Source organism: Pinus tabuliformis, chromosome 7 (assembly GCF_031772625.1).
Source record: "Pinus tabuliformis cultivar Carrire ecotype Pingquan chromosome 7, CPIR1, whole genome shotgun sequence".
Taxonomy (NCBI): Eukaryota; Viridiplantae; Streptophyta; class Pinopsida; order Pinales; family Pinaceae; genus Pinus; species Pinus tabuliformis.
The window spans coordinates 257,327,404-257,342,480 of NC_142293.1; the positions used below are offsets into that span (position 1 = coordinate 257,327,404).

Genomic DNA, 15,077 nt, shown 5'->3' on the forward strand with positions numbered 1-15,077 from the left:
TATTATTTTTTTAAAACATTATTATGGTTACGTGATTTAGCTTACTAAATGTTAAGTTCATAACATTTTGATGGTAAACATTGTTTTTTTTTTTCCAAACTTCTAAATCTACGTTAACCAAGGGAAAACCATCAAAATACAATAAAAAATTACTTTTTCTCATTAATTTAATAAAAATAATAAAAATATCTCTATATAAGGACCTATTTATTTTATTTTAATTTATTCGTACATATTTAAATCATCAAAACTCACTTTTCAAAATGCTTATTTTTTTTGAAATAAACGTATCCAACGATTTATGTATTTTATTTAATTTATTCACACATATTTAAAATGCATATTTTTTTCAAATAAAATAAAATGCAGACTATAACCTTGTGCTATAAAAAGGCCCCTAAATAAGTATTTAATGGAAGTGTTTTATTGAGATTAATAATTAAATGAACCATTTGATTGAGAAAGGCGGCATTTCATTGAACGAAAAATATTCTCAGCTCTGTAGTATCAACGAGAATTTGGGTACTCTCGATGAAGTTATTTGTTTGAAAAGGTTTTTAGCTTCATCGAAATTTAATCTTCAGGATGGATGGAGGCGAAGAACTACATGCAGCGTACAAGCTTATCAGAGACTTACAATGTCAAGTGGATTCCCTCAAGAAGCGGATTCAGGTATTTTATTTCCTAATCGATCACAAATCAGATTACTTCTGTCTTTTACGCTAGTTTAATTTCCAATTTTGAAAATGCAGGTCCTGGAGCTTGAGAATGCAAGACTCTTAAGTTTAAGTAACGCCCAACAGGTCAGATTTCAAGAATTTTGGGTTTTTTTGGGATAAATTGGGTGCTTGTTACAAATGCTATTTGAGTTTGCTCCGCTCGGGATTCGGTCCAGCATTTCTGTGTAGATAAATGATATGGCTCTATAGGTTAAATTAACATAGGTTCGTTCAGGCTCGAAAGTAGTCAACGGGGTTGCATTCAAATGGTTAAATCAAAGCACATTCAGTGGTCGGAAAGATTCAAACTTCAGGAAGACATGTTGTCATGTTAACGGACTTAACTACCGCATCTGTGATTTGGTGAAAGTCTCCGCAACCTTGATGGCTCAAGGGTGCGGCTGAACAGACGAGGCGAGGCACAAGTCATGGTCAGTTTGACTGGCTAACACTCTATCTAACCCGAAGGTAGAATCCATTTCTCTAAGCTGAAGGGCAGAGCTCACTTCAATGCCAACCAAAAACAACTAGAAGGGTGAAAGTCTGCGCAGCCTTGATGGCTCATGAATGCGGCTGAACAGACGAGGCTAGACACAAGTTACAGGTGAATTTCATAGAACGTGTATTCTATCTAACTCGAAAGTAGAGCCCACTTCTCTAAGCGGAAGAGTAGAGCTCACATCATTTATCAACCAAAAACAAACAGAGACGGAATTCAACAGACGAGGTTAAGCACAAGCCATAGGTTAATTTGAGTGAATATAAACTATACATTTAACATGAAGGTAGAGCCTGTTACCTCTTGGATTCTCACTTGGTGCAAAAGTCCCGAAGCACAATTGTGAAACCTCAAGGGTGACTTAGATGAACTACCCACTGTCACCTCAGTAGCCTTTATCTTTCTCTCTAGGCTAGTTTTGGCCTAGCTCAAGAGGGGAATCCCTAAGGGAATCTAAGCTCAAAATGTTGTTGGTAGAAGGGGAGGAAAGGAGCTAAGAATAATTCTGATATAAGGTTTTAAATAACACTTTCAGGTATTCCAGATTTGTAATCATATTCAATTAGCCTTTCGGTGAGGTACAAAACAGAAATATAAACAGGGAAATTTAAACAAATCAAATAGGTTTTTATGCCAAAAATCTGGGATTTGCTTTTACAAACTTCAAGTAGAGTTTTAAGATATCAAATTGGGGCTCAAATGACTTCAAAAGCAATCTGGATTTCATGTTTCAGAGCTGTAATTTTCAGATTGTAAAAAGCATAAACAATTTATGTTTTTAAATGTATTTTGAGGTGGTTGAAAGGGAAGATCAGTGCTTCGTCTTTATTTTGGGTTATGGGGTCAAGCAAGCTTATTTAGAGGGCTGCTCTTATGACGATCTAGGAGTTGGTTGAGCTGCAAAACACATGCTACAACAGCCTTAAATTCAGCAAGCAAAGTGCCCAAATTTGAAGGAGTAAAGGGTCTACAAGGGGGATCCACTTTAAAGACAGTACAAGGGTGGCTTTGCCTAAAGATTCCAACTAATTCAATAATTTTCAAGACATCAAAAACATATTTTTTTTTTTTAATCTTAATAACAAAGGAACAAAGAAGTTAAGGAGTAGGGACCATCACACATAACCTCTTCCAGTGTAGCATGATTGCTTCTCTATCGCTCCTTGAGTTGATTTTGGCATCCACAAATTTGCAATGTTAGTCACCAATGTACCAAGAACATCTGCTACATGTTCAACAAAGAAGCATAGTCATTCCACTATAGGTTGAACAAGTAACAAGATAAATTTTATTGTGAATTTTATGTGCATTTCCAAAAACCATTACAAGTGGAGGAGCTTCTTATTTATAGAGTTTTAGCTCAAGTACTTCACGAATAAAATAATAATCAATAACTAACTCTAGATCTAATCTTGGAAATGATAAACTATTCATATCCCCCAACTAACTTGAGAGGACAAGTAAGCAAAATGATATAATACATTATGCAGCAGACTAATGTGACATGTACAACCTCTAGCCATAGATGGCTCAATAAGGTGGACACCCACCTCAAATCGTGGGACTAACGCCACATGTACAAACTCCAACCGTCGATGGCTCAATAAGGTGGATACCCTCCTCAAATCATCAGACTAATGCCACATATACAATCTCCAACCATAGATGGCTTAATAAGGTGGATGTTCCCTCTCAACATTACAATGCTCAAGAATGTTGCGAATTTCATATCTTACAACTACAAGACAATGGCATCCTCCATGAAGTAAACCCCATATCATGTCATTCATCGCTTACATCTACTGATTGATGGGTTGGCCTAGAAACTATTACTCCCCTTAGGGTTGGAAGCATCTCATAGGGCCTTGTGATAACCCTCCCATACCTAAGAAAACTAACTTGTTTCAAATCATAAACTAGGAAGACATTTGAAGATGACGCTTCTATGGAGTACTTTGATGCCTTTAACATTAAATATGGCCACTTTGATACTGTTATAGTTCCTGCACTTATGATGTTGATCTCACTTGATTATGTGAGTATGTTAGATCTTTGTTCCCATGTACAACTACCATCCCTTTAGGGATTATATGATGCTTCTCTTGCACTTGAGAGAGGACGTCCAACTCTACTTGACGATTACACTGGACACTTTGATAGAGGACCTTGGACACTTTTAGTGGAGCGTTGAACTTAAGATGCTTGAGCACAATTGATGATTCTCTCACCTTCATCTAGGACCTTGGATGCTACCCTCTTGAGCTAGATGTTGCCTTGAGAGCATATGTGCCTCAACTAATAGGACACCCCTAGATTGGGATTGCACCCACTTGATGGACTTGGTTACCCTCGTATAAATAGAGGGAGGTCGAATTCTCTTAGGATCATTGTCACACTTGGAGATGAATGCGCACTAGCTAGCCTAATCTATATTATGTGCTATGGAGCACTAATGTAGTGAACTGCTTGGGGAGGGTATCTTGTTGGATGGTTCTCCCTTTTAGATGATTATTGGCGATTCTATGACAATATGTGCTAATTTATTATAAGCATTGTTGCCTCAAAATCTAGCAGGACTTGTGAGGGTGGTTCACAAGACAAGTGCTAGACCAAGGGACAACAATATGAGGTGTGGCCCACTGTCACCACAACGACTACCTCCTGCTTTTTGTGGACTTTCACCACTAGGGAGGCTTCCCTACGTTAGGTCACCTAAAGGTTCTATCAAGTACAAGGAACAAGGTGGAAAAATAGGCTTAAGGAGGACAACAACTTACCAAGCATATTTATTAGGGATCCATAGATGCCATACTCTTAACTTATTACTCACAGTAAGAATACATTTTGGGAATGTAGAGCGCAAAAGCTAGTTGCGGAGAAGCAAGTGAGGTAAAAGCTAAGCTAGTTTTTGCGGAGCTCAACCCATAAGCTCTACCGAGTAAAAAAGAAGCCAATTGAATGACTAATATATAATGAAGCATGATGCTTCACTAACCAAACACATCCACTTAAGAACAAGGCTCAACTAGTACAATAGGGCAATTCACATCCTCCAATAGGCCTTGGGCTTGAGAAATGACAAGGTGAATAGACCAACATAAGATCAAAAGGCCAACAAAAGGCTTCCAATCAATGTATTCCTTTAGTGTATGGAGCAAGAAGCCTTCAATAAGCCCCAAGTTAAATCCTAGGGCAAACTAGGGCTTTTCTAGGGCAAAGTCTACCTAGGGCAAGGGATGTTTGACCTAAAATAGAGAAATTAGCCATGGGGTTGACTTGATTTTGAAGCAGATACCTCACCTCCACGTGTTCAATCTCTCTACCAAGGAACACCTTAAGCCATAGTTGAGGAAGGAGCCTTAGCCCTAGCTAGTGACTTTCCTTAAGAGACGAAAAATGAGGTTAAGAAGGGGGAAAAGACGAAATTCAAGATGATCAACCATGCAAAAAAAGGCCAGTACCTTGAACTTGGGTGATGGAGTCTATGGGATGTTAAAGATTGCTAAACCTTGGCAAAGGAGCATAAGCCCTAGGTTTCAAACCCTAACTATCACTTTTATGAGGGAGCAAAATCAATGGCTAAAGCTAGTTTAAAGGTTCACCCATGGATTGTCATTCACAATCTTTAAGTGGGTAATGCATGCAATACTATCATCAAGAGTCCATACAATAATTTCCAACCATAAATTTGCACATAGAAACCCTAAATAATCAACCATTCCATACAATAGCCACAAAAATAACAAATATTTATCAAATACAAGTTATACTTACAAAATAGAATGCATGAACCCGTCCTTTATTGCTCTAAAATGACATTTGCAAAGCTAAGAAATAGCTCCATCAACAAAAATCCACCATAGATCACATCTCCACAAAATTCAAGTCACAAATCAACTAGGCCGAGTTTCTCTAAGAGGGTCGAAAGTGTCACAAGTGATGATGAACAAATGAGAGGAGCCTATTTTCTATTTATATGAGGATTAGGATTCCTAATTTTAGTTTACAAAGCCCCTAAAACAAGTTTGATTGCAAATTAACCTTAGGTTACAAACCAACCCCTTAGCTATCATCAATACATGCCCAATATGCCCACACGTGTGAGCCATAGCCTCTAAAAAGCTGATGTCATCCATCATAAGTGCTCCAAATGTCATGCAAGGGTGATGAGGTGTCCAAGAAGGTGTAGATGCCTTTAATATCCAAAATTTGAGGGTTGACCCTCAAATTCATCTCAAAATCTCTTGTGGGGTCCTAAGATCCAACTAGGGTGCCATAAAGTGGTCTCCATTTGTTAACAAGGCCTCGTTCTTGTTTATGTGAGTAGCTTCGAAAGGTCTTCTACATCGGCTTCGTGTCTTAACATGTGGAAGACATTATTTGTCTCTTCTAGTGATTTATGTCTTATTTCCTAAGTCTAACATAGGAAAAGTACAATAATTAAAGTAAATTAATTATTGTGGACTATTCAGTTATTTTCTAAGAATAAATAATTTAATTATTTAAGTGACTTAGAAATAATCTCAACCATTGATCTCCAAGATGGTTCTAAAAGGGAGATTGGGGTTTAGGGATTTGGAGCTCAGCGAGGAGATGAAGACAAAAGACGAAAAGCACAAGTTATGTGAGCGAGTCATCATGAAGAGAGCGATTTTCTCTATAGTGCGAGTGGCTCAGTGGACCAGTGTGTAGAGAAGGAGAAGTAGAATGCATGGATGGGTTGCCGGAGAGAGATTGTATTTATTTGGAGGAGGCGGAGTTGCTGGAGTGCTAGATTTTTCTCAATGCGCATTAGTGGTAGGGCGCAAATTGAATTGTTAGAGGACGAGTTCTTTAGGCCGATTTCATCCAGAGGAAAATTTCCTTGAGGTTGATTTACCTGGGCTGAATTCATTTTGAGGGAGCCAAGTTGCAAGTTCCGGATTTGTATTTTTCCTTGTATCTTTGTGGGTCGAAAAACCCCGATGTTCTAGATAATGGAATGATGGAGGACCGATTGTGGGTTAATTAATTTTACAATGTGTGATTGATCTCTTTGGTTTATTTTCGTTGCATATTTTTAATTCTAGAAGTTAAAATACCAGTGATTTTATTTTTTGGTAAATCAATGTTTATTTGGGTAAATAAATAAATTGTTGGGGATAAATTAATTTGCCGCGAGAAAAGAAATTTGGTTGGTATTAGAAATTTAACATGGTATGAGAACACTCTAGAAGCCTTTGAAAGAGAGATTTGAGATCACGAGGGTTTGCAACAACATAATTACTTCATTAAATTTTTAAATTTTGCAGTTGGGTTTTGTGGCCATGGTTAATTTGTGTAGATGGCATCATTGTTCAGTTTGAGACATGAAGACAGGTTGGACAGGGTATCAAATTTCAGCCCCTGGAAGGGGTGAATTGTTGAGAAATCTTTGGGGCAACAAGTGTAGGTGATTTCTCATACTTTGATAACTGCTTGTGATGTATTTTTACTTTACTTGATTAATTTCTTCTTTTCTTATTATTATTAGTGTTCTCTATCATCAAACAACTACTAAATCATAAAGAACAATGAGACAATAGGACACAAGATTTAGGCGATCAACCAGGGCCAAAACTGTTGAAAAGTGTAACTAGGTTCGGTCTTCATAATGACATGTAATTGTGATTATATGTAAGATATGTAAAGAAGAAAAATACAATTATTGTAATGCTTGCATCATGGGTTTCATGAGCATGAGATTTTATTTTTAGTTGAGGCTCCCATTGAGAGCCCTCAGGGATATTGTCATCTAGTCATAGAAGTAAAAAGAGTCATTGTCATGTAATGAAGGCATGTTACACATTGTAAGGAGTCATACTTGTCTTTGTAAGTAACCTTTCAAGACCTTGTCACTAGCCCTCACCTTCAAGTCGGCTTACAATTTAAGGATGATTTGAGAAAGATCATGTCAGCCTAATGGACATGGACAAACAAGCATATATACCCATACTCAGCCTCATTTGGAGATAAGCAATTCGGGAAGCAAGTCTAAAATGAAGTGTGAGAAACATACTAGAGGAAGCCTCTACATCAGCTAAGGAAGAAGGAAGGATAGTGAAGATTGTTGTGGACTGTTTTGGGCTAGTTTACCCTCTCACGTGCGAAGGTAGCAAATCCGAAGGTGTCAAGAGGAGGTCGAAGGATTGCAGCCACATTGAGGTGATTTTGTTTGGGTGGAAGATTTTGCTAGAAGAAGCCGAATAGAAGTGTAACGATTCTCTCTCCTAAGGAGACTCTTCAAGGAGCGAAAGTCATCTAGAGTTTACGTTGTAGGGTTGCAGACCTACAAGAAGAGGCCGAGAATCTGAAGGAAGCCGAGAAGAGGAAGAGGAAGGGCAACATTGAAGAGGAGGCTAGTGACTTGGTCTTGGGAGGACTCTAGTGTCAAGGGTCTTTGTCATGGTCTTGGTATTCATCAATTGAAGGCTCTATAAGAAGAATTTCGTTTGGGTTTTCCTCTCAAGGAGTGAGAGGTTTTGGCCTTGGCTGACAAGCCTATATATTGTGTCTTTTTATTGTTCATGATTTGGTAATTGTCTTGATGAAAAGAACATAATAATAACCTAGGAAGAGAAGTAAAAAGACTATCACAAGCAATTATCATAAGTAGATAAATCATCTAACAATTGATGCCCTAGATTTCTCAACAAAAACCTCTCCAACTGAGAGGAAAACCCACCAGAACCCTTCTCTTCTTATAGAACTTCAATTGATGAATTCCAAGACCTATGACCCTTGACCAAGACCCTCCAAGACCAAGTCATCCTTCCTTCTTGATGAGCTTTCCTTACACAGCTTCCAGCAACAAACTTCGACCTTCCAACAACTTCTCCAACAACTTCGACCCCAACAACAATTTTTGCAACTTCGACTTAGCAGCTTCAACAACTTTGACCTAACAACGTCACAACTTCGATCTAGAGGCAGCTTCACAGCTTCGACCTAACAACTTCACAACTTCGATCTAGAGGCAGCTTCACAGCTTCGACCTTGATGCGGCTTCAGCAGCTTCGACCTAACAACTTCACAACTTCGATCTAGAGGCAGCTTCACAGCTTCGACCTTGATGCAGCTTTAGCAGCTTCGACCTTAACAACTTCACAACTTTGATCTAGAGGCAGCTTCACAACTTCGACCTTGCAGTTTCACAACTTCGATCTAGAGGCAGCTTCACAACTTCGACCTTGCAGCTTCACAACTTCAACCTTGCAGCTTCACAACTTCGATGCAACTTCAAAATTTCGTCTAGCCCAAAAACTGTAGAAACCCTAACAAAAGAGAGAGAGAGGCCCAAAAACTTTGATCTTGATCTTCTTCTTCTTCTTCGTCCTTTTCCAGTTTCTATCTTGAGGAGATCGAACTTGCTTGAGTGAGTGTTCAAATGAGGTCGAATTCCTTCTTATTTATAGGTTTGTGAGGGGTACGAATTGCTATCTTGAGGTCGACTTGTCCCTTTTGGTAGGCCGGCTTGTCCCTTTAGGTAGGCCGACTTGATCTTTGTGCCATGATGAGGTCTTGGAGGGTCTTTTGACTCAATAATTTTTTCTTTACAAAGTGTAACATGCCCAAATGGGTCTTCAATACATGACAATGACTCAATTGACTTTATGACAAACCTAGAAGCACTCAATGGTTGCTTGACCTAAAAATAAATATCCCTTGAGCATGAAACCCATGCCTCAAGAATACAAATAATAAATTTATTTTTCTCTTTTCATTAAATACATAAAATCACGATTACATATGCAATTATGAAAACCGAACCTAGTTACATATTTCAACACTCCCTCTTAACTAGGGAGGTATTCATAATCCATACAAGGTACTTGGACATTCTCAATCTGAAGAATTCTCATAAGAAGAGTCGGATTGGTAACCCATCTGTATAGCATCATATCATCCAGCATTGTCACATAGCAAGGCCTTGACTAACAACTCTATCTCTCCACAAGATCAAAGCACAATGTTGGCGAGACCAATGATTTATAGACACCCTCATCATTGTCTCTCTCAGAACATACCCCACCCGAGTTCTCTCAGAGTATGTTCCACTAGGACTATTCTTATCTTGGATTCCCAATCCTCAAAGAATATCGGTCCTCTACGACTACTCTTATCTTGGATGCCTTACCACATCCTCAAAGAGTATCGGATGCCAGATGCTTACCCAATCCTCCATTCTATCTTCCCAGGTGAAGACAAGAATGATGTGTCTATCTCTCCCTCTCAATTAGGGAGGATATGCCCATTCCAGTGAAGGAATGAACCCAATGTCCTCTTAATTAGGGACTTGACCAAGCTCCCTCTTTAGGTGGAGATGATGCGACAACCAACTGCTTGAAGAGTTCCTACTTTCAATGTCATGAACTTCTTTTTATTTATTCAGGAGTCTTCATCTTTTTGGGACTTCTTCGTAGGGCATCGACCATCCATCACTTTCATTCATGAATCATGTTAGTCATGTCATCCTTTCTTTCATTGGAAAGTGATCCATTAGTCCATATCTGGCCTTTCCTTCATACCTTGCTACCTTCTTCACTCATGTTTCCTTTAGGATCTTTCATCCTACCACATGAGTGTTAGTTGTAGATGACATCTACAACTCTTCCTTTGGTAGCCTTGCATTAGCCCATCCAGATATTGTTAAAAAATAGAAAATGAACATTAAATCAAAACTACCTTTGTGATGGTTTTTCATCATGAAATCTCCTTGCTTGCATTAGCATCTTGCATATATATTGACACATCTCCAAAAAGATATACAATGTCAAGGGTCTCTTTCTTTTTTCAGAATTTATCAGGGTCTCATATCTTTCCCATGGAGATATCATAGTCAAATCTTCTAGTTCTTGGATGTTGATTTCCATCTCCATAGTTGCATTTTTCATGATCTTTTCCTTTCTTTATTCACACATTTCCTCCCAGGAACTTCCAATCATAGTTCCTTCGACTTTGTCAACCACCTTGTATTTCATATGATGACATATTATGTTGATTTCATCTAGTCAATGTGTGAACCATGCCTTTACACATCCTTTCACAAGAGGAGATCCTTTCTTTTGATCATATTCTTGAGGTAGAGCACTAATTCATGATATCTGCAACCATATGACATGACCTCTATTTTATCAAGTACAAGCATACACACCTCATCTCTTTCTTTTGGTCATCTAGACTTCTTTCAACAACTTTTTTGATTGAAAGAATTTCAATCCCTTGACCTGCTTCACTTCTTTTAACATCATGCCATCATCCCATGAAAATTATACAAGTTGGAATTCCCAGCGAGACACTTGTTTCTTCCAGAAGGTGAACCTTCCAATGAAGATTCCAACGGAGGATCTTGATCGTCCTCATCCTGCAAATGCTCCTTTTGAATGATGTATAATGAGCTCTATACTAGACGACTTTATGCTTCTAATGAGGTTCCCAAGAGCTACATCCTTCTATTTCAACTGTCTTTCATGCTTCTTTATGATGATGTCATGAGCTCTTGCTTTCAATTGTATGCTTCTATGATGCCATCTCCTAACATAATGCATCCTATCATGCTTCTAATGATTCCAACCATGATATACTTTACAATAGAAAACTTGAAACAAAAACTTGAAAAGAACTAGGTGAAGAAGACTATCTCAATCATAGTATAAACTTTTGATAGATCAGTGAAAAACTTTTCCAATACCATACTATATGCATATAAACTTTTGATAGATCTGCGAAAAACTTTTCCAATACCATACTATATGATTAATTTGGTTCTGTACAATGGCTGCAATCTGCGTATTAGTGGCTGCATACCCTGTGATTGCAGAAAATCCATTTCTTATGGGATGGATATCTTAAAAACAAATATGAACATTAAAAATACAAAAATACCCTTTGGTGCAATTTTGAATCTAGTTTCCAACGCAATTGAAATCATCAAAAAACTGATAAATATTGAAAGAGAAATCTAAATGTTACTAGTAGGTACTCCAAAATCAGCGAGTTTCCACTTCAATGATGTCTACCCCTCGGATTGCATGCATTTCCTGTGCTGGTTCTTCAATGGCTTCTCAGATTTACTCAGATCTACAACATATCGATCTCAAAACAAGAGAGCTATTGAACTACCAGATTTACATAACAGTTCTCTTTAGAGAATTAGAGAGTTTTCTTATCATCCGAGTTCCTATGGGATTGGTGAGCGAATACAACACTAAGACATGTTCAAAGTTTTGAGATACTCATGGAGCACTACAATGAGGAGCTATCAGGCACTTAAGACTAAATGAGCTCTGATATCATGTTAAGAAATACAACACAAGACAAGATGAGACAAGAGACACAAAAACTCCGTGGAAAAGGCTTCAAGTCATATTCTACACAGATGGTTGCTAATTCCATTGACACAAATATATAATACTTGAATGATAGCACATCATTTGCTCTCACACCGACATCTCATCAAGAGATAGGCTAGGAGAAGGCAAAATAGGATCTAATACACGCTTATTATAAAAACTAGATCTCATAATGTGAAATACAACAAAGGTGGTGTAGAACTTCATGATTGTATAGAGTGTCACCGCCTAACTTTACATTATCATATTAGTAGAGTGATCATGGATGAGGCCTTCATTTTTGTTTTTGCTATTTGTGATTTTTTTATGAAGCATGATGCATCAGGATTTCAGTCTTTAGATTTATAAATTATCTCTTAATAAGTTACAGCTTATAGTTCTAATGTAGTGATGTTGTGGTTGACAATTGGTTTTGATTCGTAACTTTGAAAATGTTTTTTAAGATTAAAAAAATATTAGTATTATTTTTGTACTTGCTGTTTCTCATCATATCTGGATCCTGTCTCTTCAGAAATCTGGTGGATCTGTCTCCAGATCCTGATAATTTAGTTCAGAAAATACAGAATCGGGTTTGACATACAAACAGGAGTTGATGTTGTTGTTTTGGTATGATTATTGTTACATGGATGTTGTCCCGTTGAACAGAGAGGAACTTTCCATCTTTGGACTGTTATTGTTTTGATTTTGTAATGGAATCCTGGTCATTCTTGTGCTAATATTGATAAAGTTATTTTATGCCCTATGGTTTCTTTGTTACTATTGCATGTGATCTATGGAAATTGTTCATGCACAAGCACAACAAATCTTCAGTAATTCCTCAAGTTACAATATTTGAAAGTCATGGAAAGAGCAAAGAAGATAGTACAAATACACAATAATTTTTTGCAAACACATGAATTATAATCACATATAGTGGCGACAAAAATGAAGTATGCTCATTTTTACTAAAGAAGATAGTCACAAAGGATCATCATATGAACTTTATTGGGGACTGTAAGACTCACAAAGAATGGCCAACTCTGCAACTTCTGCATGTCTCTATACAGTATGTTCTGACTGACTGATGAGTGGGAATTTGGGTGGCAAAAATGTTGACACCAGTCCCCACTCATCAATTCGTAATTACACATCGCACAAATACAGTAAGACATTGCTTTGTAGTTTTATGCTAGGCATATAAATATATCAATCCCCATCTTTTGACAATTTCACATTTAATGATAATTACATTTTTACCCTTTAGAATTAGTAGTTCTATTTTCTAATTGGTGGTTAATGAAAGCTAATTTTGCATGCACACTATGCAAGCTGCAGTTCAAATAAGGAGCTGCTAGCTGAATGAGGAATTGAGACCTCAATTACCTAGGCAGATTGGCTTACTGTTATTCACTTTTTTTGTTGTGATGCAGATACATGATGAGAGTGAAACTAACCAAGGTCATCAGGATGGAAACATTGTATCTCCTAGAATGGGACAGCCTCATAAAATAACACAGGTAGAAAATAGTACAGGAGTTCATATGTTTGAGCCTACCAAATACAATTCTCAACATTAAGTATAGATGATAATGAATATGTAGCCATCCAAGGCACTTCTATGGAAGGCATTTCAAACTCAGTTTCACTAAATATGCAGAGTGTTGTGGTTGGTAATGCGGTTGTAAAGGTAACAACTGATGTAGACAGAGATCATGAAATGGAGAAGGAAAATACTTTGGACGAAGTCAATGTTATAAATGAACATTTGAGAGATCCAGGCACTGTATTTCAACAAACAAAGCTAGATAACTTTCAGCTAAATTGCAATAATGGTGAAGCATCTGATGGACGCATTGGTCACAAGAGTAAGAAGCAAAAGGAAAAACTGAAAAGAGGTTGGCTTGTATTCAATTCCACTTTTGATTTTTGTCTTTGAAACATGGGCTTGTGAATATTGGTCATTCAATTCAAATACAAATACTGAACACTTGCCTCTAATACAACAGTGTAGTTTTCTTCAATAGTGGTTTGTAACAAACAATTCCTGTTTGTATTTGAAGACAGAATTATTTATAAATATATAAATGTATTTATTGATAAATGATTGATAGAATGACGATATTACAATGACCCCCCTCCCCTCCCCCTGTTATAAATACCTAGGCGGGGTGCCTTTTCATACTAATGGACATGTCTTTTTGATAAGACACATCTTTTCATTAATTAATTAATCTATCATTTATTATATTATTATGTTTATAACATTTCCACCTTCTTTTAAGGAATGCTTTGTCCTCAAAGCATAACAAACAAAATGATGTTCTTATGGAATCATGTTTATTTGTTTTTATGCCTTTGACTTTGTTCATTGCATACTATTCAAAACCGGAACCGGTCCACTTAATAAACCGGGTTTCAAACAGGAACTGGTCCACCTAATAAACCGGGTTTCAAACCGGAACCGGTTAAACTGGGATTGGTCAAATCTCAATGAACCAATTTAAAAAAAATACACGAAATAATTAATTTTTAATGAAAAAAACTATAATTTTAAGATTTAAAAGCATGATTCCAAACTAATAGAGACAAAATATGTAAATTTTGCTCATCTATATATCATGTAAAGGTGAATATATCAAAATGGCTCCGAGTGCAATACATATCATCGACAAAATACAGAAGCAACTAAATGGCCTATAAAGTCCAAAAACAATGCTACAAGCTATGGGGCCATTGGCCTACTACAAGACTACAAGTCTACAGGTACATACCAGTGATCAACATGATCATTCTTCATAATGAGTAAACTCATCACCACTACTAGACACAGGATCATCAACAAGAGCTATATAAACATCATCTAGATTAGAGTTTGAGGTTGCCTCAACCTCATCTGCAACCTCAGTAGTAGCATCAATAACAATAAAACTAGACTTGATGGAAGCACGAGTTGGTCGAGCTGCATGGCTAGTGCCTTCTATTGGTTGTTTGCCTTTGCTTGATTCAGCTACTAATTCTGGTTCCGATGGCATACCTGATTTGCATTGGGATCAACCCCCTCTAACGCCATGTCAATATCAAAATCAACATCAAACTCAGGATCTTCAGTCTCCTCCACCCATTTTGATGTTGGATCAATATCATCCAACACAATGGGATCTAGATCAGGTCTTATGTTCACCAATTGGTTGCGCCTTAGTCGAAGGTTGTATTGCGCAAAGACAAGATCATTTAACCGTTTTTGTTCCAAACAATTTCTCTCCTTTGTGTGTATGCGCTAAAAAACAGACCAATTGCGCCCACAACTTGAAGCACTACAAATTTGGCTAAGGAATCTAACTGCAAACTTTTGCAATTGAGGACATTGGCCGCCAAATGACTCCCACCAATGTGTTGCAAAGAAAAATACATTAATTAGTAACTTAGTTCATTTCATTACTTATTTACAAGTATTTATAGACAGTTTGAATTGTAAATTTGTAAACAGTTGAACTTTCAAAGAAAAACAAA

At 37.2% G+C, this 15,077-nt stretch overlaps 1 protein-coding gene across 5 annotated transcripts in view; it reads left to right on the plus strand.

Annotated features, from left to right (window-relative positions):
- The first annotated feature begins 443 nt into the window (after positions 1 to 443).
- The window catches only part of LOC149246828 (Pseudouridine synthase family protein), a 362,779-nt gene continuing 348,145 nt past the window's right edge, over positions 444 to 15,077 (plus strand). For 3 of the 5 annotated variants that reach the window (XR_016266560.1, XM_089458033.1, XM_089458032.1), the window contains exons 1-4: positions 444 to 672; positions 753 to 803; positions 12,998 to 13,084; positions 13,225 to 13,462. Coding sequence is in view for 4 of the 5 variants with exons in the window: in XM_089458033.1 (XP_089314159.1) it covers positions 586 to 672; positions 753 to 803; positions 12,998 to 13,084; positions 13,225 to 13,462 (463 nt within the window). In the remaining variant the exon portion in view is untranslated. The remainder of the gene's footprint in view (positions 673 to 752; positions 804 to 12,997; positions 13,085 to 13,224; positions 13,463 to 15,077) is intronic. The other 2 variants (XM_089458031.1, XM_089458030.1) reach the window with 2 other exon arrangements.